Genomic DNA, 25,174 nt, shown 5'->3' on the forward strand with positions numbered 1-25,174 from the left:
GCCTGCCCAGGCTCTCTGGCCAATCAGCAGGGCTAGCCCCACCCTCTTTCGCGCCTCTGGCCAATGAAGCGGGAAGGGGGCGCGGTGGAATGCTCGCCCCGCCCCGCCCCGCGCCACCGACCAATCAGAGCACGAGGGGCGTGACTTCTCCCGAGCCCCTCGGAGAGGCAACGGGCGCGGCTCCCGCCTCCTGCCCAATCAGAGCCAGAGGGGCGCGGCTTCGGCGGCGCCCGGCCCCGCCCCGTCGCCGGGCTGTCCAATCGGCCGGCGCGCGGGGCGTGGCCGGCGCGGGCCCCGCCCCCCCGGCGGCCCGGCCCGGGCCCCGCCAGCCGCGGGCGCGGCCAGTGCGGCGGCGGCGGCCCCATGGAGCGGCGGGAGGGCCCCGGGCCCGGCTCGGCCGAGGCGCTGGCCGCCCTGGCCGCCTTCGGGAAGCTGCTGCTGAGCCTGGCGCCGGTCTACGTGGCCGGGCGGCTGGGCCTGAGCCTGGGCTTCGTGCTGCTCGGCCTGGGGCTCTACGCGGGCTGGCGGGCGGCGCGGCGGGGCAAGGAGCGGAGCCTGCGGGCCGCCCGCCGCCTGCTGGAGGACGAGGAGCGCCACGTGAGCGCCGCCGCCGCCGGCCTCTACCTGAGCCCGCGGGAGCTGCCCGCCTGGGTGAGGAGAGCGGCCCCCGCGGGGCCCCCCCGTCCCCTGCCGTCTCTTCGCCCCCGCCCCCCCGGGGCCCCCCCGGGGTTCCCCCCCGTCCCCCCGCCGTCTTTTCCCCCCGGGGCCCCCCCGTCCCCTGCCGTCTCTTCGCCCCGGGGCCCCCCCGGCCCCCCCGGGGTTCCCCCCCCGTCCCCCCGCCGTCTCTTCGCCCCGGCCCCCCCGGCCCCCCCGGGGTTCCCCCCGTCCCCCCGCCGTCTCTTCGCCCCCGCCCCCCCGGGGTTCCCCCCGTCCCCCCGCCGTCTCTTCGCCCCCGGGGCCCCCCGCCGTCTCTTCGCCCCCTCCCCCCCGGGGCCCCCTGGCCCCCCCGGGGTTCCCCCCCGTCCCCCCGCCGTCTTTTCCCCCCCCGGGGCCCCCCTGGCCCCCCGCCGTCTCTTCGCCCCCTCCCCCCGGGGCCCCCCTGGCCCCCCGCCTCCTCTTCGCCCCCTCCCCCTGGCCCCCCGCCTCCTCTTTGCCCCCCGGGGACCCCCATCCTACCAGGGTTCCCCCTGTCCCCCCTGCCTCCTCTTTGCCCTCCCCCCTTCCCTGGGTGAAGAGAGTGCCTGCCCCCCCAGTTCTCTCTGCCTCACCCTGGGGAACTCCCCATCCTCTTCACCCCCCTCCCTGCCATCAGCTGCCCAGCTGGATGAGCAGACCAGACCCCCCCCCCCCCAAGCCGGGACTCCCTCATTCCCCCCCATCTCCTCTTCACACATTCACCAGGAGCTGACTCAGCCCTGTCTAAAGATCCTGCTCCTTGGTCCCTGCCATCCTCTGCCTGTCCCCACCCAGCCCCCTTGGTCATCGCGTGATCCGTCCTTGGCTGGGTCTGTCTACAGCACCCTTCTCCCAGGACATCATATGCCCGTGTCCCGCCCAGAGACTGCGCCATTCCTTCTCCAGGAGCCCTTCGCTCTGGGCATCCAGTTCCCTGCCTCTTCCTGGGCCAGGCCCCCACCCTGGCTTGGCCCCATCACATGCCAGCCCTGCCCCGCCCTGCCATCCTGCCGCATCCCTTCACCCCTTTCCTCACTGCTTCTCCTCCTACCCTTCCCAGTCGGCCGGGTTTTTCCATCTCTCTCTGTGTGTGGGGAGCAGGTGGGGATTGGATCAGTGACGATGCAGGGGGAGCCCCTCCTGGTTTTAGGGTCTTGGCCTGTTTCCCCCGCAGCCCCCTTTCCAGCAGTGGGAGCGGCCTGCCCTGGGTTTTGCTGGGGCTCCCCAGCAGCCGGCTGCTGGTTCTTTTCGCACCGACCGGTCCGTGCTGAGCTGTGACGCCAGCACGGAGCACCTGGCCCTCAGCCGCCGGCGCAGGGAGAGGAGAAGGGACCAGCTGAAGGAGGCTGCAGTGGAAGCAAAATCCCAAGCAGCCAGGAACAGAGGTCCGCGTCTTCAGTCTTAAGTGCTGAAAGTTAGACGCCGACATCCAGACAGGGCCCTGATCCAGCAAAGCCCCCAGGACGTGTCACCGAGTCCATCCCTGTTGAAGGCCCCTGGGCTCTGAGCACATGCTTAGGTGGTTTGCTGAATCCAGGCCTCGGTTATTTCAGTGGGAGCGTCTGCAGGCTAAACCGTTTCTTCGGGTGCTTCCGCTCAGACCTGGTGGGAATGTTCTGGCTCGGGGCTGGGTTGGCTTGTGTTAAACCTGCGCTGGATTCCAAGTTAATTGGAGTTATTAACCATCGGCCCAGAGCCCATTTCACGAGGTATTTTCTGCTGGGGCTTAAAGGAACTAAAATCTAGCGGCGGGAGTATTTGTGGCCGGGTGCTTGTTCGGTTTTTAGTTCTTCCTTCCTTCCTCTTTGCCCACCAGAGCATTTCAGGTACTCCTTGGACAAGGGGGGCTGGAGCAATCTTTAGAGCTCCATTTTTTTAGGAAATAGAAGTGACGTCATTATGATATTTTAACACCTTTAAGTGGGAAGCGGTGTTATATGTGGATTGAAGCTAGGAACCGGCACGGTAGGTCAGAGCAGGGGTCCATCTGAGTCCAGTATCCTGTCTCTAGCAGTGGCTGGACCCCAGCTGGTTCCGAGGGACAATTATGGAATGACCCCCCACAGAGGGGAAGTTTCCTCCTGACCCCTATCAGTTGGAGGTTGACATGTGCCCTGAAGCATGAGGGTTCAGATCTTTTCCAAACTCTTCAGTAGGCTTTTTAAACCCTACCCCTGCAGTGTCTGCAACCAAAACCTCACAGCAAGGTACTGCCGCATGAGAACCTTAGCATGACGTGGGACAGACTCAGTGAAATTGCTTAGCTCATCAGCTCCTTCGGGCAGGGTCCAGAACAACATCTGATCTGGTTTACCGACCCAAAATGGATGAAGATCTAGATGCGTTACACAGTGTCAACAATGACAAACCAAAATCCATGTTGAAAAGAGGGTTGTTGCTTTTTTTGGCCACGGTGGTTAGGAACTGGGGCGGGGTGAAAGGAAGTGAGAATACAGATCTTCGCCTCAGGACTAGATGTCTTTCTGCCAGAGATGCACTTGCTCACCCAGCAGCCCTGGGTGATTAGACTGGTGCCTTCTGCCCTGGAAATCCAAGATTTTAATCCTGAGGGATAAGGAAGAGCCGAAGCATCATCTTCTTGGTTTAAAAAAGTCTTGGGCCCTGTTTGTCCGGCAGCTGGGGTGGGGGAAGCGGGATGTGTGTGTGCTCGTCCCCTTACACACCATACATGGAGAGATTTCCCTGCACTGGCCGCTGCCCCAAAGGCCTTGGGTTGCTCTGGGATGCCGGCAACGCAGCCCGGCTATGCGTGGTCAAACCCTGAGTGCTTTGGCCCCGTTTCCCCCATCCTTTGGCAAAGGAGGCGGGGGATCATACAGGGGCAGTGGGGAAGGGTCAGATCCCTTTTGCAAGAGGGGTGAGATGGGGGCTGGGAGCTGCTCACTGGAGAGTTTTCCTGTGTTTTCCAGCTGCCCACCCCAAGCCGCGTCTCCCCTGGTGGGACCAGCCGGGTGGGGCGGCCCCCTCCCCCTGGCCAGGCTGGTGTGGAACCACATGGGAGCGATCTGCTGCCAGGCTTCACGGCACTGGGGTCTAAAGGTTGGGCTGTGAAACAAGCACGGCCCCAGGGCAAATGTCCTCTGGTTGTGGGCAAACCTGTCTGTGGGGGGCATGAGAACAGAGCTCAGTCTCCAGGGCTTGTCCCCTCCTGGGCCATCCCACTGAGGCTGCCAGCGCCGGGGCTGGCTAGTGCCAGTTGGCTGGGTGGCTCAGGGGCTGGTGGTCTGGGCCTTGGGGGAGCTGGCTTTGCTGAGTGACCTTGAGCGAGTTGCTTTGGCTCTCTCTGCCTCAGTTTCCCCACCCAGCCTTCATCTGTCTACCCAGCTCGCGAGCTGTTTGGGGCAGCGACCGCCTCTTGCGGCTCCGGGCACGGCAGGCCCCTGAGCCCGGCTGGCCCCTCTAGGCGCTACGGCGATCCAACGCTTTGTGCTGCAGCCCCCTGAGGCCTGGCAGACTCGTTTCACAGGCCAGGAATCGCTCCCGTCTCGGCTCCACCCCGCCGGCCTCCAGCATCCCCGCTCCTGGCACGCATGGAATGTGGCTGAGTCACCGCCAGCCGCCCCCTCTGTTTTCTGCCGTAACGGAAACCCTGCTGCTGCGTCTTTCGCAGCCCCGGGCGGCCTTGGCAGCTGCCAGCGGCTCTGTGGGTGTCGCCTGTTCCCCATCCACCCACCCGGCTCTGCTCCGTGAACCTGCTCGGGGGGGGGGGGGGGTGGAGCGGCTGTGATGGACGCAGGCCCCTGTGGCTTGCTCATCCACTGTCTCTAGACAGCCGGTTCCTGCCTCTCTTCCCTCCCTCCCCCCCCCCCCCCCCCAAGACGTGCGGCCTATAGGCCACGTGGGGAGCTGGCCCCACGGCCCAGGCCAAAGCCTGGGAAAGGGGGCAGAAAGGCTCCTGCTGGCTTTGGGTCAGGGCCGCCTCTGGAGGGGGCGCTAGGGAGCCCCTTGCTGACCCCAGCCGGGGGAACTGGTTCCCCCACAAGGCCCAGGTGGAGCCCAAAGCCGGGGGAGGCTGAGCTGCCCCCTCCTCCGCCCCCATAGAGACCCCCCGGGCCAGGCGCGTGTGCAGGGTTTGGCTCCCTGCGTGACGGTAGCCGTGCGGGGCCTGTTGTGCTAAAGTCGCCCTCGACGGGCACGGCGGGGAGATGCCCCCCTGTGGTGCCCATGGGGACAGGCCGCCCAGACCGGAGCTGGGCTCTGCCTCCCCGGAACAGGCCCGGCAGGTTTGGAAGCGTCTCCTGGGCGGTGTTTGCTCTGCGGGGCGCAGCTCCTGCCTCCTCCCCCATGAGGGCTAGTGGTGGGGGGATCGCGCTGCCTGACCCAGGCCTGGCATCTTGGTGCCGGCCCGGGACACTCTATCTTACACTAGCCCTGCCAAGTTCTCCCTTGCGCTGAGTGTGGGTGCTGAGCTGCCCTCACCAGCAGGCCCTCTCCCAGGTCAGGCCTACTGTACATATGGGGAAACTGAGGCACAGCAGGTCGGTGAGCTGGGACTAGAACCCAGGAGTCCTGACTCCCAGCTTGTGCCCAGGACCTCTCGGCGGAGGGGCAGGCTCTTGGCTTTAACCCTGGCTCCTTCGAGCCGGACTCGCCACCTTAGCAGATCTCCAAGCCAAGAGAGCTCCCCCTACCTGCCCTGCTCGCCCCCTGCCGGTCGGCTCAAGTGTCCAGATGGTGGAGCCCTGAGCCAGGCCCCAATGCGGGCAAGGCTGCCCATCTGAATCTTTGCTGGGCAGATCAGGTCTCTGCAGGACCCGCTGGGGCGACCCAGGGACTTGGCCTCACAGCATCTGGCCAGCGGGGAGGCCTGGTTGGGTAGCAGGAGATCTGGGCTGTGTTCAACCGGTGCGGCTGCCTCCTCTCTGTGCCTCAGTTTCCCCATCTGGCCCAGTGCTTTCCAGCAGCCCGGGACTATGGGAACTGTGGCTACGCCAGAATGGGACTTGGCAGTCGCTCCCTGCTCCCAGTTGCAGCACCCCAAATCCGTCCCCTCCAATGGACACAGGGTTTGTTATCGTAGGGTCTCTCACGGGGGCGGGGCTGGGGGTGCCCGTGTGTTATCGTAGGGTCTCTCACGGGGGCGGGGCTGGGGGTGCCCATGTGTTATCGTAGGGTCTCTCACGGGGGTGGGGGAGTGCTTGGCATACTGGTTTGTTTTTGTAGGGTCTCTCACGGGGGCTGTTGGTGTTTTGGTTTTGCACTGACCCCAGGTCCCTCTCTGGGCTCCCAACCCACCCCTTGATCCGATCCCCTGCAGGCGTCATCTCCTCCCCTCTGGGTCACACAGCCAGCCTGTCCCCAGAGCTCAGCAGGGTTGGTCCCCATCCCCCCCTGCCAGATCAGCCCCCCCTTCCCAAAGACCTCCCTGGCCACCCCCTTCTCCAGCATCATTTTGGGGAGGCTAGGTCCCCCCTTTCCCCGAGCTCTTGGCTTGTGCCTCTGACCACCGGCAGGCCGTTAATCGGATGCTCTGGGAGCCCCCCCTTGACCCCCAGGCTGTGGGATCTCTGCCCACTGGGTCCTGTGGTTACCGCCCTGCACATGATCCATGGCGGGGCCAGCTCAGTGCCGTATCTAGGGCAGAAGTGCCCTTGGGCCTGACGCCTCCCTTGTGATGGGCAAGGGAGGGGTCTGGTGGGGGTAGGAGCCAGGACTCCTGGGTTCTGTCACTGCTCTGGGAGGGGAGTAGGATCTAGTGGGGTTTGGGAGCCAGGACTCCTGGGTTCCATTCCAGCTTGGGAGGGGAGTGGGATCTACTGGTTAAAGTGGGAGGAGGTGGCCCCCTGAGTCCACTGCTCATGCCCCGTATGGGAGGGTGCAGCCCATGCCCCGCTGGTCCCCTCCTCTCCATGTGCTGCTCTCTGCCTTCGCCTGCGAGGGGAGGAAGTGAAACAGCTTGCGGAAAGCTCTGGGCTCCCGGCCGCAAGGCAGCTACCAGCCCCTCGGCCTCTCCAGCTGCCACCCTGCACGTCCCTCGGGCTCAGAGCTGACAAAGGGTGGCAGGGTTTGGCTGGGGGCCAGGACAGCTCTGTCCCCCGGCATCAAGCCGTCGCTTCCTGGGGCCGGGAACACACCCAGCCAGAGAGCCCGAGACATCGACCCCGCGGGCTGCTTGGATCTGGCCCGGAGCCTGCTCCCCGCCTGGACGCCGGCTGCAGCCGCTCTGGGGGCAGCTGTTTTGTGTCCCTCATCTGTGTCTGTTCCAGAGCCCTTCGCACGCTCTGTGCCAACAGGGAAATGCAGCCACCTCTGGGGTGGGACACGGGGGGTCTGTGTGTCCAGGGATCCCTCACCTGGCACTGAGATGCAGCCACCTCTGGGGTGGGACACGGCGGCTCTGTGTGTCCAGGGATCCCTCACCCGGCACTGAGATGCAGCCACCTCTGGGGTGAGGCACAGTGACCAGGGCACGCTGTGCAAGGGAGAAGAGATCCTGGCCAGGGAGCAGGGCCACTCCCCTGCTCTTAGTGAAGTGGCTAGCAGGATTTCAAAGGGCCGACAGGATGAGGCCTGAGCAGACCACCCCGGCCAGGCCTTTCCTGCTCGCTGCATTGATGTCTGTGACCAGCACGCTGGCATGGGAGTTGGGGCTGGACTCCGCGGGGTCCCTCCCAGGGCTCACTCCCTGAGCCGAGGGGCTCTGTCGGGGGGGGGGGGCAAGGGAAGGCCCCCCCCCTTGATTCTCACCGGGCATGTGGGGATCTTCCCTGCGAGTCATGGCCCAGAGGTTCTCCCCCCGCGCTCCCGACTTTACACCTTCACTTTACACCTTTACACCTGGCCCCCAAAACTAGCTCCCCGGCCCTCGAGGGAGCCAGGCCCAGCTTGGCCCAGTTCATGGGATCACGATTGGCACTGGGGCCAGAGGCAGCTGGTGACTTGGCGGGTTTGGTTCACGCTGCCCGCCCCCCCCCCCCCCCCCGCAGCCCTGTCCTTAAACCGGATTGAGGGGGGAAGGGCGGGGCTGCAGGGGGTGGATTTTGAGATGGGTGCACAGCGTTTCGCTTTGATTCACCTCGCGAGGAAGCCGGCGCCCCCACTTCCCGCCCTGCCAACGGCATCGCACGGGCGCCGCCCCACCCCCACCCCCGCCAGCGGGCCGGCCGCGCGTCTCTGTAACGCTGGGGGGTGACTTGCAGGGTGAGGGGCCAGGCCCGGAGCCTCTTGCACGGTCACGTTGCCCTATTTCCCCAGCCGGCAGGCCAGACCGAGCCGCAGGGGAGAGATCCGCACACAGCACCCTGGGGGGAGCCCCATGGCCCAGCCTGGGCCCGGGTCCCCCCCACCTGTCCGCAGCTCCCTGTCCTGCACCCCGCAGCTCTCCCCGCTGGGGTGGACGCGGCGGGGAGCAAAAGGGCTTTGCCCCTGGCGGGGTTGGTGCCGCACAAGGACGGAGGGGGCCAAACCACCCTCTGAGGCCCCTAGTTCAGTGCCGGGGGGGCAGAGGCAGGCAGGGCCGCCTTCCTCCCGCGCTGGCAGCTGTCCAGCAGCCTGGCACGGTGCCCCACTTGGCTGCTCGGCTGCTGGTTCAGGCATCTCCTGTGGTTTTTGTCCGCGGTCCCCCCTCAGCTCTGAGAAGAGAGAGATGAAGAAACCTGCCCTCGCCGGCTGTCAAAATTGCTTCATGCCCAGGGTCTTGGCAATAAGCAGCCGTGGGGGCTGCGCCGTGGGGCCCTTGACCCCGAGGTTGCTCCCGCCGCGTTGTCACCCCGGGCCCAGCCACTCGCTACCCTGGGTCAGGGCTCCTGGCCCGGCCTGTCCACGCCCGCTGACCCAGTGTTCACAGAGCAGATTAAATTGAAACGGGGCCCTTGGCACGTCCTGGGCTTTTCACTCCCCGTGATAAGGAGCCTGTGACAAGAATCTGTTTGCAGGAGGCTGGAGCTCCTGGTGCCCCTGCAGTGTGGGGCCGTCATGCACTTCCCAGACATCTCACAGCCCCCTCCTGGGGCCGGTGGGGGGTGCGAACCCCGGTTTGCAAATGGGGAAAGTGAGGGAGAGGAAGTGACTTATCTGTGGTCACATAACGGACAAGAACCCAGGAGTCCTGGCTCACAGCCCCCTGTGCTCTAACCCACCAGACTCACTCCCCTCCTAGATCCAGGGGTAGAACCCAGGAGTCCTGGCTCCCAACCCCCCCTGCTCTAACCACCAGACCCCCACTCCTGTCCCAGAGCTAGGGAGAGAGCCCAGGAGTCCTGGCTCCCCAGCCCCCTGTGCTCTAACCCACCAGACCCACTCCTCTCCCAGATCCAGGGGTAGAACCCAGGAGTCCTGGCTCCCAACCTGCCCTGTTCTAGCCACAAGACCCCCCTCCCTGAGCCCTGGGAGCTTGGCATCCCCCTGACGGGCTCTGTTTGCCTCCGTCTGCAGGTCAGTTTCCCGGACGTGGAGAAGGCCGAATGGCTCAACAAGGTGAGAGCGAAGGGTGGGCATGTGTCCGTCAGCCATGGGGGGCAGGAAGGGTTTGCTCTGCCCCCCAGCTAACGCCCCTCTCCCCCACCCCCCCACTTGCCCCCTGCAGATCCTGGCCCAGGCCTGGCCTTTCTTCGGGCAGTACATGGAGAAGTTGCTGGTGGAGAACATCGCCCCCATGATCCGCGCCTCCAACACCCACCTGCAGACCTTCGCCTTCACCAAGGTCGACATGGGCGAGAAGGTAGGGCCCCCACCTTGGGCCACACCCCCCCCCCCCTCGAGCCCACGTCTCCCCAGCTGCTGTGTTAAACTAGGCTTGGAGCAGCCAAGCACGAGGCTCCTTTGGCTGAGGCCCGAGCCACTCGCTGTACGAGTGAACTCCAGCGGGGAGCGAGGGAATCTCTGCCTTGCTCCCTCCTTGCTGCTGGAGGAGACAGATGGAGCTGGGGGGGGGATCCCAGGGATATACAGGGTCAGTGGGACCCCAGGCCTGTTACAGCAGCCCCTCCCTGAGCTTGGGGGAGACCCCCCCATCACATGGGCTGAGTGCACGTCCGTTCCCTCAATTCGCCCGCAGCACGTGGCCTTGTTAAGCAGCTGCCTCGTCCCACCCCAGGGGCAGCCGCATTTCAGGGTCAGAGCCATTCCGAGCCCTCTGGGGAGCCAGCACCCCGATGTGGGGAGCCAGGATCTCCCTGGCAGGGGGCAGGGTGTGCTCCGGTAACCGTCTGCCTCCTGCTTCCATCCAGCCCCTCAGGGTAATGGGCGTGAAGGTTCACACTGGCCAGAACAAGAAGCAAATCCTACTGGACCTGACTGTCAGGTAAGGAGCCGGCTGCCTCCGCGCTGCCCCCTAGCAGCCAGCCCCGATAGCGCAGCTCGGAGACTCACACGGGGGTGCCGAATGTGCTGGTTCTCAGAGATTGGCCTGGTCGCCCGGGCCAGGATCTCACCGTGAAGAGCCGCAGGGCCTGTCTGTGGCCAGCAGCCTCGGCCCTTAGGCCTGGCTGCCCTGTGCAGCGTTGGGTCCCCTCCCCAAGGCATGGTGGGGCAGCCGGCCCACAAGAAGGGCGATGAAGTGGGCGGGGAGACGGGTCTTGGCTCTCTGCTAAGGAGAGGATGGGGGTCCCTGGTCTCTGGGGAGCTGGGGTACGGTGAGGGGCGTGCGAAGGGTTAAGTGGGGGGGGGGAGGCGCCGCGCCCCTCATGCTCCCGTCTCCGCAGCTACGTGGGGGACGTGCACATCGACGTGGAGGTGAAGAAATTCTTCTGCAAGGCCGGGGTGAAGGGGATGCAGGTGAGATGCTCCCGCTGGGGGCACTGCAGTCTCTGGGGGCAGCCGCTTCCCCCCCTTTCCACCCTCCGTTCTGCGTGGGGGTTTTGCTGGGATGGAAGAATTTGGGGGGTGGGTTTTCAGGAGGGGGGGCTGCTGGGGAGCTGGGGGAGGTGTGCAGGGTGGGGGCTGGGGAAGTCTGGGGGGGGATTGGGCCTGGCGCTCACTCTCCGTCTTGCCCCCAGCTGCACGGGGTGCTTCGCGTCATCCTGGAGCCCCTCATCGGGGACATGCCCATCGTGGGGGCCCTGACCATGTTCTTCATCCGCCGCCCCGTGAGTACAGCCCCCTCCAAAGCCTGGGGGCTGCAGGGAGACCTGGCTCCAAGCCCCCTGCCCCGGCTGAGGAATGTGTGGGGCGCTGGGGACAAGGGTGGGAGATGGGAGATCTGTCTGGGGCCGGACCTGCTCTCCTGTTTGGGGGTGCAGATGGCTCCCGGGGGCGGGGACAGGACTTGGGTTTCCCCTGGGCTCTGAGCACCGGGCTTCCCCGCTGCGCAGCCTGGGGGCTAGGGGGGCGTCAGTCCCTGGACATGTCATGGCCCCACGGCCCCAGGCTCTGGCTCACTAGATGCAGCCACGGGAGGGGTTGACTGCGGGGGCCCCGGGAGATGCCAAGATGCCTTTTGGGGAGGGAGGAGGCGCTGATAAGAAGTGCACCCACCTTGTCTGTCCATCTATCCGGGATTCCCAGCATGCCCTCCAGCTCGGGGGGAGCAGCTGGCGAGTCTAAACCCCCCCCCGCTTCTCCCTCCCCCAGACTCTGGACATTAACTGGACGGGGATGACGAACCTCCTGGACATCCCAGGGCTCAGGTGAGTCCCTGCCCAGCCCCCCCAGCCTGGGGGTCCCCATGCCCAGTGAATGCCCCACGCAGCAGGTGGTAGGGTTGGAGGTCAGGGAGGCAACTGGAGGAGGGGGGCGCAGCAGGATCCATTCCCTGTCCAGTGTGGGTCCGCGCCCCCATACCCTGTAGCCCAGCCATTCCTTGGTCACCCTCCCCTCCACGTTTATGGGATGGGGGGGAGCTGTGGCCAGTTCCCCCCCCCACCCCAGCCAGCTGAGCTCTGCCCTTGCCCCGCCCCCTGCAGCTCCCTGTCGGACTCCATGATCATGGACTCCATCGCAGCTTTCCTGGTGCTGCCCAATCGCCTGCTGGTGCCCCTGGTGCCCGACCTGCATGACGCGGCCCAGCTCCGCTCCCCGCTGCCCAGGGTAAGGCCGGCACCGCGCCCGGGGGGAGGGGCCGGGGCTCCAGGGCCCGGCTGAGTCTCTCCCCCCGGCTCCGCAGGGGATTGTGCGCGTCCACCTGCGGGAGGCCAAGGACCTGCAGTCCAAGGACAAGTACGTGAAGGGGCTGATCGAGGGCAAGTCGGACCCCTACGCCCTCGTCCGCGTGGGCACCCAGCTCTGCACCAGCCAGGTCATCGACGAGAGCCTGAACCCCGTCTGGAACGAGACGTACGAGGTGAGCGTGCCCCACGGCCGGCCGGCGGGACTCGAACTCAGGGCACTGCAGCCCGACTAGCCGGGGAGCCTCTCAGGTGGCTGCCCGTGGCCCGGGCGCTAGAGGGGGACGGAGCCCCGGGTGGGGTGCACGTGGGTCTGGGCTTGGTGCGCTCCCCCCTCCCGATGCACTGACCCCTCCCCCTTCTTCCGCACCCCCCAGTTCGTGGTGCACGAGGTGCCGGGGCAGGAGCTGGAGGTAGAGCTGTTTGACAAGGACCCCGACCAGGACGACTTCCTGGGCAGGTGAGGGACGCGGGTGGGGGGGCACCAGGCTGGGATCCGCACAGGGGGGAGCCCCGCCCTGGGGATGGGCAGAACCACGGTGGCTGAAGCCACGGGGGCACCAGGCTGGGATCCGCACAGGGGGGAGCCCCGCCCTGGGGATGGGCAGAACCACGGTGGCTGAAGCCACGGGGGCACCAGGCTGGGATCCGCACAGGGGGGAGTAACCACGGTGGCTGAAGCCACGGGGGCACCAGGCTGGGATCCGCACAGGGGGGAGCCCCGCCCTGGGGATGGGCAGAACCACGGTGGCTGAAGCCACGGGGGAGGCCAGGGCCAGATTCAACCCCCCCCCTCGGAGCGGCGAGTTCCAGCCGGGCGCTCACGGCGTCTCCTTCCGCCCCTTCCAGGATGAAGCTGGATTTCGGGGAGGTGCTGCAGGCCCGCGTGCTGGAGGAGGTCGGTGGGGCAGCAGGAGGGAGTTGGGGCAGATTTGGGGACTGAAGGGCTGGGGGGAGCACTGGGGGGGGTGTGCGTGGATTTGGGGGGGTGCCCCCCCAGGTGTGGAGGTGGGGGAGCTGCCTGGGAATTTCTTGACTCCGCATTTCCCCTCGGAGAGGCTGGCCGGCTGAGAGTCTCTCTCCGGGGGCTGGGGGGGGCGTCTGGAAAGGGTTGGGAAGGGAGACGGTTCCAAGCCGTGAGAGGCGCGGAGCCGAGGAGCCGCGGGGTCTGGAACATCGGGTCAGTCCCAGTGTTGGGCTTCGGAAAAGGCCAACAACACTGAGCCGAGCCGGGATGGTTTTTTCCCCCTGTTGATGGAAAAAATTTCAAGATTTTGACTTTTTGTCCCAATTTGGGGTGGGAACATTTTCCCCCGGGCCGAGAAACCTGTTTGATGCCCAGCTCTGAGAGACGCTCGGCCCAGGGGGGGCGGATCTGGGCGGGTCAGAGATGATCCCTTTGGGGGGGTGGGGAGGTGAGTGGGTGGAGCAAGGTGTGGGGGCGCAGGGGGGCTGTGGCGGAAATGGGGGCTGTGGATGGGGAAGGGCAAACAGGGCTCAGGAGGGAGGTGAGGGGGCAGAGGTGGAAGTGGGGGGCTGGGGGAAATGGGATTCAGGGACTGACCCAAGTTCTGTCCCATCCCCCAGTGGTTCCCGTTGCAGGACGGTGGCCGGGGCCAGCTCCACCTGCGCCTGGAGTGGCTCACACCCATGTCCGATGCCTCCAAGCTGGAGCAGGTGAGAGCCCCCCCACAAAATGCAGGAATGGGACCGGGCGGGCCCAGGAGCCTGATCCTGTCCCCCTGTCGCGGCCAGCACCAGCCTGGGCTCCCCTCGACTCTGAGGGGCTCCCTCCACGGGGGGCGTCCTGCCGGAGCCGGGGCTGTGGATAGAGGACATCACCACAGTGCAGCCCCCGCCGCTCACTGGGAGGAGAGTGGGGTCTAGTGGTTAGAGCAGGAGGGCTGGGAGCCAGGACTCCTGGGTTCTCTCCCTGGCTCTGGGAGGCGAGTGGGGTCTGGTGGTTAGAGTGGGAGAGGAGGGAGCTGCGAGCCAGGACTCCTGGGTTCTCTCCACAGCTCTGGGAGGCGAGTGGGGTCTGGTGGTTAGAGTGGGAGAGGAGGGAGCTGCGAGCCAGGACTCCTGGGTTCTCTCCACAGCTCTGGGAGTCGAGTGGGGTCTGATGGTTAGAGTGGGGAAGGAGGGAGCTGCGAGCCAGGACTCCTGGGTTCTCTCCACAGCTCTGGGACTCCATCATCAGTTGATCGCAGCCTCCGTTTCTGCAGAGACCAGGGCGGTTGCGAGGACGGATAAGTTCAGCTTAAGTTCCATGGGGGGATTGGGGAGGACCATCTCCTGGGCAGACAAGAATGGGGGGGGCCCCATAGGGGGGTCTTGTTGGGCCAGAGCTTTCAGGGGTGACTCCCCCTCCCCCCCAGGTCCTCCAGAGGAACCGAGGAATCTCCTCCAAACCAGAGGCACCGTCGGCCGCCATCCTGGTCGTCTACCTGGACCGGGCCCAGGAGCTTCCTGTGAGTATCGGCGCCATGGGGGGGTGTCTGGGGAAGTGGGAGGAAGGGATCTGTACTGAGTGGGGCTGGGGGGGCTTGTCCTTGGGGGGATGGGGAGGAGGGCTGGGCTGGGCTGGGCTGAGCTGGGTCTTGGCCCCCGGTTACCGTCAGTGACCCCCCCGTGTCTCCCCACAGCAGAAGAAGCCCGGCAAGGAGCCCAACCCCATGGTGCAGCTCTCGGTGCAGGACGTCACGCGGGAGAGCAGGGTGAGCCACCGTCGCTGGGGCAGCCTCGGAGCCGTGGTGACCCCCCCCCCCCCCCCGGCCACCGTGTGATGGGGGGCTCGCAAAAAGAGTGGAGCCAAAATGAAGCCCCCAGCTCCTCCCATTCCAGCCTCCCCCAGCAGGGACCGCTGTGGGAGTGGGGCAGGAGCTGGGTGGGGCTCCCAAGAGGGGGTGCTGTGGGGGGCTCCCAGCAGGGGCCGCTGTGGGGAGCAGGGCAGGAGCTGGGGGCGCTCCCAAGAGGGGTGCTGTGGGGGGCTCCCAGCAGGGGCCGCTGTGGGGAGCAGGGCAGGAGCTGGGGGCGCTCCCAAGAGGGGCCACTGTGGGGGGCTCCCAGCAGGGGCCACTGTGGGGAGCAGGGCAGGAGCTGGGGGCGCTCCCAAGAGGGGGTGCTGTGAGGAGCTGGAGCGTGCTGGCTGTTGGGGAGCCCCTGTCTCCTCCTGCCCTGGCCTGCTCCAGCAGGGGGCGCAGTAACCCAGCTCCATCTCCTCCCCCCAGGTCGTCTATAACACCAGCTCCCCTGTCTGGGACCAGGCCTTCCGCTTCTTCCTCCAGGACCCAGCCAATCAGGACATCGACATCCAGGTGGGCTCCGCCCCCTTTCTGCCAGGCTCCACCCTCTTGCCATAGCCCCGCCCCTTCCCCCCTGCCGGGGCAGTAACGGGAGCCCTTCCGCCCCCTGCAGGTGAAGGACGACACGCGCCAAACCAGCCTGGGCTCACTCAGCGTCCGCCTGTCCCGCCTGCTGACTGCCGAGGACATGACGCTGGACCAGTGGTTCCAGCTGGAGAACTCGGGGCCAGGCAGCCGCATCTACATGAAGCTCGTCCTGCGGGTGAAGCCAGGGCAGAGAGATTGGCCCCCGGGGCGGGAGGTGGATCTCGGGTGGGGGGTGTCCCCCAGCAGCTGAGAGCTCTGCAGCCACCATCAGCTGTCCCCCGTGATCCCCGGTGCCACTCTCCCCACAGATCCTGTTCCTGGACGCCCCCGAGGTCTGCGCCTCTCCCCGGCCGTGCGCCCCGGGACAGTCGGACGTGGAGACCAGCACCTTCGCCGGCAGCAGTGTGGACCCACCGCCCCGGCCCAGCCGAGCCAGCCCCGACGCCCAGTTCGGCACCGAGGTACAGCCGCGGGAGGGGGCGGGGGATGCTCACCGTATGGGCCCCGCAGCCAGCCCCTCCCATGGGGCGCTGGGACAAGCCCCGCACCCTGAGGCGGCCGGTTCGAATCTGGCCCAGGGCGCTGGGTGCTCGCCGGGCTCCTAGCAGGGCCATGGAGACAGAGCCCCCATGGGGGCAGCGAGCCTAGGGCTGACTCCGGAGGGGGGCTCTCCTGTGCAGCGTCGGGGGTTGCTGTGGGGAGAAGCAAGTCACGCGAAGGCTCCCACCCCCACCCCTCCCCCAGAGCGTGATCCGCATTCACCTGCTGGAAGCTGAGAACCTCATCGCCAAGGACAACTTTATGGGCGGCATGATCCGGGGCAAGTCGGACCCGTACGCCAAGGTGCGGCTGGGCGGGCAGAGCTTCCGCAGCCATGTCATCAAGGAGGAGCTGAGCCCCCGCTGGAACGAGGTCTACGAGGTGAGGGGGGCGCAGGCTGGGAAGAGCCCTGGGGAGCAGAGTGGAGGGGTGCCCCTCACCCCACCCGCCACAGCCCCTCCCCTTCCCGGGGGGCTATGCGGGACCAGCCGAGCTGAGCCTGCCAGGAGGAGGCAGAGAGACATTTCCCCTCCTCTCCTGCCCCTGAGTACCCCCGAAGGGCGGGGTGGGGGTCTCATCCATCATTCTACAGATGGGGGAACAGCACAAAGGGCGGGACCGCCCAAGGTCATGCAGCGGTCAGATCTGGGAGTAGAACCCAGGAGTCCTGGCTCCCAGCCCCTGCCCACTCTAAGTCACTAGACCCCCCCACCCCTCTCAGAGCCGGGGAGAACCCAGGAGTCCTGGCTCCCGGCCCCGCACTGTCCCAACCTGGTCTGTGCTGGGTGGTGGTGGGCTTCTGGTGACCTCCCCCACACCCTTGTTCCCCCCCACCCACCCCCCGCAGGTCATCGTGAATGAGATCCCCGGCCAGGAGGTGGAGTTTGAGATCTACGACAAAGACATCGACAAGGACGACTTCCTGGGCAGGTGGGTTGGGACCGGAACCGGGCAGGGGAGGGGAATGAACCAAACGGGGGCTTCCAGCCCCCACCTGCTCCACTCGCCTCCTCTTGCGGTTCCCTGGTTCGGGGAGCAGCTGGGGGCCCCCCGAGGGCTTCTCTGCACCCTCTGCCCAGTCTGCAGGGCCCTCCAGCACGATTCAGCTTTAGAGGAAGCCGTGTGGGGGGCCCTCCCCCCAATCTGACCCATGTTCTTCCCTCAGGTGTAAGATCACCCTGAAGCGAGCCCTGAGCAGCCGGTTCATCGACGAGGTGGGAGCTCGTGGGCCCTCTGGGGGCAGCAGTGGGGGGAGGGGGCGGGGGGGCTGGGGCGGGCAAGGGGATCTGACCCCTGCTGCCTTTCTCCTTCCAGTGGCTCCCCCTGGAGGACGTGAAATCCGGCCGCCTCCACGTGAGGCTGGAGTGTCTGCCCCCCACCCCCAACGGCGCCGAGCTGGAGCAGGTACGGGAGGGGGGGCCCAGCCAGCCCCCTGCATCCTGGGCAGGCTGCACTGGGCACTGTGGGCTGGAGCACAGAGTACCCAGGGAGCAGGGTAGGGCCAGGGTCAGCTCTCAGCCCGGGGGGGCGGGGGGCTACAGCGATACTGTGGGGCTCAGCAGACAGTGGGTTCAAAACGCAGCAGATGTCACAAGCAATGCAAGCCCCCCCAGGCCCGTTCGGTATTGGCTCCCGGAGAATCCCCAGCCCTGGCTCTGCGGGGGGGCGGGTGCTTGGCCCAGGGTCAGGCCTGGGCTTTGCTGTACAGCCGGGACCCCCGGGGGGCACAGCCGCACCGCTCAGGCTGCAGGAGCCCTGCCAAGCCGGTGAGGGAGGTAACGCAGAGCGTCCGTCCGCCCCCTCCGGGGCAGAACAACCTGGGATGTCGGCCGACATCTTCCTCATCGCCAGCGCCCGGGGGGCTGCCTGGGGAGGGTCACCATTCAGCCGTTTCTCCGGGCCACCATCATGGGCCTCAAGCCTTGTGCCAACGGCCGAAGCTCATGTCCTGTGGGGCGCAGGCCCCTTGTGTTACCGCTGAATAAAATGAAGGTGAGCTAGCCCCATGGGCTATGCAACCCGTCCAAGACAGGGCCAGCGCTGGGCTGCGGATCGGGACCCCAGAGGTGGGCCAGCGGGGGGCTGCAGGTCAGGAGTGAGGGGCACCGGCAGAGCTGGAGGTGGGGGGAGCCCAGGCTGGGCCAGCGGGGGGCTGGGGATTGAGGGGCACTGGCTAGCGGGGGGCTGCGGATGGGGAGTGAGGGAGCGAGGCCGCGTGCTGGGCACTCGCTCTGTAGCCAGCCCTCGCGGTGGGGCGCCATGCTCCCCTCCCCTGCCCGCGGTTGTGGGCAGCCCCCTGGCGCTGACCCGCGGGGCCAGGCCGGGCCTCATGCTGGCTCCGTTCCAGGTGCTGATGGTGAACAGCCTGACCCAAAGCCAGCGGAGTGCGGAGCTCTCGTCCGCCCTGCTCTCTGTCTTCCTGGACCGGGCAGCCGACCTACCGGTGAGCGCGCCCCGAACCCCCCGGACTCTTGGGTCCCGTCCTCGCCCAGGCCTCCTGCTCCACCTCTGTGCGCGCTCTGCCCCCGTCCTTGTGAGACCCCCAGTTTGCGGCCGTGGCTGGCTCCTGGCGGGTGGCTCCAGCTTGTGCCAGCCGGCCCCGAGCAGGGCATATTCCCAGGCTGCCCCGGCACCAGCTGGGGGCCTCTGGCACAGCCTGTCGTGCACCCCACTGCCTGGTCCTGAGGGTGGGGGCTGGGCCAGCTCCATGGGGCTTGTGCCCCCTAGGTTTCCTCCACTCACCGCCCCCCTTCTCCCCAGCTCCGGAAGGGCTCCAAGCCCCCCAGCCCCTACGTCAGCCTCTCCCTCCGGAATGTCTCGTACAAGAGCAAGGTAGCGGGACGCAGGGGTCGGTTTGCGGGGCTTGCCCGGTGATGGGGGCTGCCGGAGAGGGAGAGGCATTGGGACAAATGTGGGGAGAAACTGGGGGGGTCCCTGTGGGTCGGGGGGGATGGTCTGGGGGGTTTGCCCAGTGGTGGGGCTGCTGGAGAGGGAGAGGCATTGGGACAGGGGGCGGAGCGGGTGTTGGGGGAGTACTTGTGCCCAGGGGTGTGCCGTGCGGAGGGGCACCCCTGTGTGTTGGAGGGGGTGTGTGGCAGCTGGTTGGTGGTGCTGGGGGGGGGGGGGTCCTGGCCTCTCTACTTTCACAGGCTCCCCACCGCCCCACCCCCCAGATCTCCACCGCCACCTCGGAGCCCATCTGGGACGAAGGCTTCTCCTTCCTCGTCAAGCGTCCCCACGTGGAGTCCTTGGAGCTGCAGGTAAATTCCCCTCCCCCCCATCCCTCCCTCCACTGTCTGACCCAGGCCTGAGCTCTGTCTGTCCGTCCGTCTCGCCCGCAGGTGAAGGACGAGGGGGGGCAGAGCCTGGGGGCGCTGAGCCTGCCCCTCACCCAGCTGCTGGCGGCAGAGACGCTGATGCTCGACCGCTGGTTCCCGCTCAGCCACTCTGGCCCTGGCAGCCAGGTCCTGCTGCGGGTGCAGCTGGGGGTGAGTCGCCCAGCGGGGGCGGGGGGGGGGGGCCGGGTGCACTGGAGACTGAACCCCTCTGATCCCCTTGTCTCTTCCCGCCCCCCAGATCTTGGTCTCCCAGCACTCGGGGGTGGAGACCCTCAGCGCCCCGTCAGCTGGCGAGGAGGCCGAGAAGCACCCGGGGGGGTCAGAGCCGGAGCTCTACGTCAGGGAGGACGGGGACCCCGGGGGTGCCGGCCCTGCACAGGAGCTGCGTCACCGCCTCACCCACGTGGACAGGTGGGGGGTGCCTGAGTGGGGGGGTGCAGCCGGAGCATCCGGCCCCCTGGGTTCCCAGCCCTTTCCTGGGGGACCCTGGGGCCCTGCCCACCTCCCTGGTGCCAGGAGCTGCCACTTCGGGGGGCTGCCGTAATGCTACTAATAACGAGCATGATATAATGGGGCTGGGATCTCAGCTGGGGGCTCCAGGGGCTACCGTAACACTGCTAATAAAGGGCATACTACAATGGTGCTACCGTAATGCTGCTAATAAAGGGCCCATTACCCGGGTGCTACCATAATGCCCCTAATAATGGGCACACTACAGGGGTGCTGCTGTAATACCACTAATAAAGCTCATGTCATAAAGAGACTCAGCTGGGGCCTCTAGCTGCTACCATAATACTGCTAATAATGCACCCAGCTGAACGGGCAGGATTCTGGTGCCCCCCCCTAACGCTGCCCCCTCTCTCCGGCACAGTAACTTGGAGCTGGTTGAGGGCCCCCTGGGCCAGCTGCAACTCACAGCCTGGTACCACACGGACGAGCGCAAGCTAGTTGTCGTTGTACATTCCTGCAGGTAATGGGGGAAGGGGGGGGGCGAGCATAGCAATGCGGAGATGTTGGGACCCCTTTCAGGGCGGGGGAGGTTTCCCAGGACGCCTGGGTTCTCCAGCTGCCCTGTGTGAGCTTTAAGTTCCTCTTGGCCGGCGGGGTCTCGGTTCAGCCCCTGGTTACAGAACCAGCTGCTCTGAATCGCTGAATGGAGCTCACTGGAGGGGGACTGCGTCCCCCTCTCCCCCCCGCCCTCCCCCAGGTGACCCACTCAGGCCTGACCTCAGGGCTGCGAGGGGCTCCCACGTACCCGGTGCCCATCGTCCCCCTCCTGGAGCTCCCCTACCAGCAGCTGTAAGATCTGGGCCTTTGGGGTTCAGCTTCTAGGTTACCCCACATCCCTACACAGGCTGGGCACCCAAAGGGGCCCCCCAGAAGCTTGGCACCAGCCCCCGTCGGGGCTGCTCTGGCTTTCCGGGCACGTCTCTGCAGTGGCAGTAGAGCTTTGCCCCGTTCTGATTCCCCTCGCGCTGTGTGTGTCCCCCCCGCCCTCCCCTGCCTCCCCAGGAAGCTGAGGGCGAGTTCGAAGGACATTCCCGACCCCTACGTCTCCCTGATCCTCCTGCCCGACAAAAACCGCGTGACCAAGAGGAAAACCACCGTGCGGAAAAGGACCCTGAACCCCGAGTTCAATGAGAGGTGATGTGGGGCAGTGATGGGCTTGGGGGGGGAGACCTCTTCCCACTGGTGCAGGTCCCGTCCCCAGGCTCCCCTCACAGCTCTGTCTCCCCACCACACCCCGCCCGGCAGGTTCGAGTGGGAGCTGTCCCTGGAGGAGGCCACGCGGAGGAAGCTGGAGGCCTGCGTCAAAAACAGCGTATCCTTCATGTCCCGGGAGAAGGAGCCCCTGGGGAAGGTAAGGGGGGGCATCGCCATGGTTACCGCTGGGCTCTCCGATCGAGGGGGGGGAACAATCACTTGACTCTTACTTCTTTCTCCTCAGGTGCATCTTGACCTGTCGCAGGTGGACCTGACCCAGGGCAGGGCCCAGTGGTGAGTGGGGGGGAAGGGGCTGGGAACACCCCTTGCCCCAGCTAAGCAACGGGGGGGGGAGTCTGGGAATGCCCCTTGCCCCTCCCCCCAGCTGGAGCAATGGGTGGGGGGTCTGGGAATGCCCCCTGCCCCTCCCCGCAGCTGGAGCAATGGGTGGGGGGTCTGGGAATGCCCTCTGCCCCTCCCCGCAGCTGGAGCAATGGGGGGAAGTCTGGGAATGCCCCTTGCCCCTCCCCCCAGCTGGAGCAATGGGTGGGGGGTCTGGGAATGCCCTCTGTCCCTCCCCGCAGCTGGAGCAATGGGGGGAAGTCTGGGAATGCCCCTTGCCCCTCCCCCCAGCTGGAGCAATGGGTGGGGGGTCTGGGAATGCCCCCTGCCACTCCCCGCAGCTGGAGCAATGGGGGGGGGGTCTGGGAACGCTCCCCCTCTCTGGGGAGAGCAGGCAGGCCCAGGTGGGTTCCCCTGGCGAAGTCCAGGGCCAGTGCGGCTCCCTGATCTCTGTGGCCTCAGACCCCAAGGTGGGAAGGTGGCTGCGGTGTGGCTTCCCACAGACAGAGCCGTGCAGGGCCCCAGCCGTCTCCAGAATGGGGCCCCGTGTCCTGCATCCCTGTGGGTCTGAAGAATCTCAAGCTCCCCAGGAAGGATGGGGGGGTCTCTTGGCTGCATCGGAGACCCTGAGCACTGTAGGTCTGGGGGCCAGGGCTGCTCCTGGGTCACCATCCCCAGCCCCACCGTCCCCAACCCCACAGGTGCCCAGCTCGGCTCAGCAAAGGCTCCTGCTCCGTGGGGGTGGGATCTGGGCTGGGGGGGCGCTTCTGGAGGCAGCTGCCCACCCGTTCACACTCTTCCCCCCCAACCCCCCTTGATCTTCCAGGCACAACTTGAAAGACGACAAGAGCAGCTCTTAGTCCCCCTGGCAGCCCCCCGCTTCCCAGCAGGGTCCAGCCCACGCCCGCCCCTGGCGGCACCAGCCTTCGCTTGTGTGGCTCTGAGCACGCGCCTCTCTTCCGTCCTCTTCGGTGTGAAGCCATGGGGGTGAACGCTGGGGGGGGCTGTGGTTGGGGGGGTCACCCCCACCATTCCCCACCCTGCGTGTCTGATCAGGGATGCCAAACGCAATCTGCCTTTTAACTGACCAAAGAAAATGGACCCACGGCGGAGCCAAGCAGGGGGCTGGGGCCTCGTCCTGGCTCTTGGGCACGACCCCAGATGGAGCAGGGGTCAGGCAGCAGGGTGGGACGTGTGTCCCCCCCCCCCCCCCAAGAACCCCACCTGCCTGGTCCGAAAGGCAGGCCGTGCCCGACGGCACCGCGGGGCAGGAGTTGCTCAGCAGGTCCCAGATGGCACGAGCTGCCCCAGTGTGGTAGAGAAAGCAGCCCAGATCCCAGGGTGACGGGCGCGGGTGAGACCCCCGCCAAGCCGCGGAGGGCAGGGATCCTGTCCTGGGCGGCGAGAGCCCCAATGGGTTTATGGCCCAAGAAGGAAAGTTTCCCCCTCACCCCCTGATATAGCTTCTCCCAACCCTAGACCCTGTTGGAAGAAACTCCCAGCTGCACCCTCCCCTGTACCCAGCAGCGGGGCTCCCAGCCCCATCACAGAACCCACCGGCCCCCTCCGCCCCACTGCAAAATGCAGCCGCTCATGCTCTTCGCTAAGGGTCTAGACACCCCCCCCAACCCCCCACAGTGTTTTGCTCTCTCCAAGGCCCTCATCTTGTTTTTCTTTTTCCCTTCTCTGGGATTTTTTTATTTCCTTGTGCCAACGTCTCGGCTTTTTTACATTATTTATCTCACGTGCCTTTTCATTCTTGTTTTAAAAAGCAGCCGGATCAGGGTGGGAGAAGTGGGCTCCAGGCTGGCTGGAGGGGGCAGGAGGGCTCTGCCCCGTACCCCCGGGCGTGGGGTGAAAGTAGATTTCCTCCGGACGGTGCCCTGGTCCCTCCCCATGGGAGCCGCCCTCTGCTCAAGCCAAAAACTCTCGCACCGTATTTATCCGTATTGTGAAGATGCCGCTTTTCGAGTGTTTGCACCAGGAGCGTCCCCCGCAGCCAGCGCCAGCCGGGCCCCCCGCAGCCGGACTCAATCGCGCCCGCTGCCTGTGGGGCAGGGCCCACGTCTGCCAGGCTGGCACCCTTGTAACCCGCCTCTGCCAATAAAAGCGAGCAGCCGACTGGCCCAGCAACGTCCGTTTCACCTCGCGGGCTGGTCACAGGGGAACCTCCCACGTTCGATGGGGCCTGTCCAACGTCCCAGCCCCCGGGGCGCCCCCCATGGGGTTCGGGTCTGGTTCTCAGCTACCCCAGCCCTGGTAGGGACCTGCCCTGGGGCTGGGCGGAGGCTAGATGCCACCACCCTATCTCCTGGCGAGTTGCCTGCTGTACCCGCGCTATCTGCCCTCCTGCGCCAGGGCCGGTGGATCCGAGCTGTGGGAACTGGGTCTGATGGAGGGGGAGGGGGCGCCCCCCCCCCGGCTCTCCCCCTTCCCCCTGGGAACAAGCCGGGCCCATGTTAATAGTGTTGCCGATTTGAAGGTTAAATCTGTAGATCTGGGCCAGGCCTGGCCTCGCTCCCCTTCTCCCCCCGCCCCGGCCAACCTTGGCCCCGGTACCAGGGCCGGGCAGAACTGGCTTTCACCTGACAACAGCACTGCCGAAAGGGATTGCGGCTCACGCTTCAGGGCTCGGGCCTGGCTGGAATGCAGGGGGCCGGCTCATCCCCCCGCGGCGGCCTGGTTTTGGCCCCTGGCGGAGACAGGCTCAGTGGGGCCTGGCCAGCTGTGCCCGGGCCAGGCCCTGCCCTAGAGTAACAGCCCCTCTGCCCAGCAGCTGCCCCCGGCGCGCCCGTGGGGTGGGCTGAGCCGCCGGAGGGCTGCAGTGAAGCAGCCTAAGCCGGGTTAACAGGCCGTAGGCGGCCTGCGGCTGTCCCCGAACAATCCTTGGGCTCTCTGCACCCCGTACGTGCCCACGGGCGCTGAGCCCGACCCCCTGCCGAGCCGCAGCCGGCTGGCGCGTGCCCAGGGATTACAGCCCCTAATCCCCTCCCCTGCCCCCCTGCTCCTGCCAATCGCGGCTCCTCCGGTGCCTTTCAGCTGCCCCCTGGGAGGAGCTGAGGCGGTGGGGCAGCGATTCCCTCTCTGCCCCTGTTTCCTTGCCAGGGATCCCCTCCCTCCAGCTCTTTGCTAACTCAGCCCCTTCCCCGTGCTGGGGGGTTGAAGGGGAGCCCCCAGCACAAACCATTGCCAAGGTGCTGGGCCCGCCGCAGCGGGAGGAAGGGGAGACACGGGTGAGAACGGCAGGCGGGGCCCAGAGCCCAACAGGGGATGCTGCCCCCAGTCCATGCCCGCTCCACCGTGGGATGGACCCTGGGGGGCTTGTCTTGGGCCCCACCCCTCTAAGGCAGGCTGGAGCAGGGGAAGGAGGTCTCACCATGCCCAGAGCCGCTCCTGTGTGGGCCCCGATCCACGGCGGGTTGGGGGCTAGCCCACGAGTGTCAAGTTGTGTCTGCATGGCCTCACCCCTGTGGGTTCCACCTGTGACTGGCCCATGGGTCCCAACCCTCAGCCCCAGGGGGGAGGAAGCTGCCCTGTTTCACAGGGGAAACTGAGGCACAGGGTGGGCACAGCCCCACTGAGGGTGTGGAAGTGGCGGGGGAGCTGGTTTGGGTGGCACCCAGCCCCCAGCAAGGATTTATGCTCCAGGCCAGTGGAGCCAGACTCACTCCCTCGGGGAGGCTGTGAAGGGGGCATTGCATCCCCCCCCATCTCCCCACCAAGTCCTAAACACCCCTCTTCTCTGTGCCCTCCAGAGCTGCTGGGCTTGGCCCCTCCCTTCTGCCCCCCCACCCCCCGGCTTGGCCTGGTTCATGGAGCTGCGCCATGAGCCCCGACCCCTGCTCAGCGCTGCTGGGCACCCAGCCAGGCCAGCTCGTTAATAATAATATACGGAGAAACCCGCTTCATGGGACTGCGGGGGGGGGGGGGGCATAGCTCGGCGATGACCGCGGGCCTCAATCCAACCCTTAATCAAGCCGTGACGGAGGACCAGCCAGCTGGACTTTTCCATCAACCCCTGCTTAGCTGGCAGGGCTCGGCCCAGGGCCAGGGCCGGGCAGCCCCAGCCTGGCCCTGGCACTTTCATTTACACTCAGGGTAATTTCCAGGTGCTAATTAA

General features: G+C 66.5%; 1 protein-coding gene across 2 annotated transcripts; it reads left to right on the plus strand.

Moving 5' to 3' along the window:
* The first annotated feature begins 349 nt into the window (after positions 1-349).
* ESYT1 (extended synaptotagmin 1) lies at positions 350-23,187 on the plus strand. Of its 2 annotated transcripts, none has more exons than XM_048832035.2 (31): positions 350-651; positions 9,070-9,111; positions 9,221-9,355; positions 9,864-9,937; positions 10,338-10,410; positions 10,632-10,721; positions 11,206-11,261; positions 11,538-11,661; positions 11,738-11,914; positions 12,116-12,198; positions 12,588-12,636; positions 13,326-13,415; positions 14,117-14,209; positions 14,384-14,455; positions 14,969-15,055; positions 15,156-15,305; positions 15,439-15,591; positions 15,875-16,051; positions 16,518-16,600; positions 16,836-16,884; positions 16,985-17,074; positions 18,018-18,113; positions 18,431-18,502; positions 18,844-18,930; positions 19,012-19,158; positions 19,247-19,419; positions 19,880-19,978; positions 20,521-20,652; positions 20,764-20,869; positions 20,957-21,006; positions 21,881-23,187. In XM_048832035.2, the coding sequence occupies exons 1-31, from the start codon at positions 364-366 to the stop codon at positions 21,912-21,914; spliced, it is 3,231 nt and encodes a 1,076-aa protein (XP_048687992.2). In that variant the 5' UTR covers positions 350-363; the 3' UTR covers positions 21,915-23,187. The 2 variants fall into 2 exon arrangements, with proteins under 2 accessions (XP_048687992.2, XP_048687993.2); XM_048832036.2 differs by having other exon boundaries at positions 14,387-14,455.
* Positions 23,188-25,174: the final 1,987 nt, after the last annotated feature.

The sequence above is a fragment of the Caretta caretta genome, chromosome 20 (genome assembly GCF_965140235.1).
Source record: "Caretta caretta isolate rCarCar2 chromosome 20, rCarCar1.hap1, whole genome shotgun sequence".
Taxonomy (NCBI): Eukaryota; Metazoa; Chordata; order Testudines; family Cheloniidae; genus Caretta; species Caretta caretta.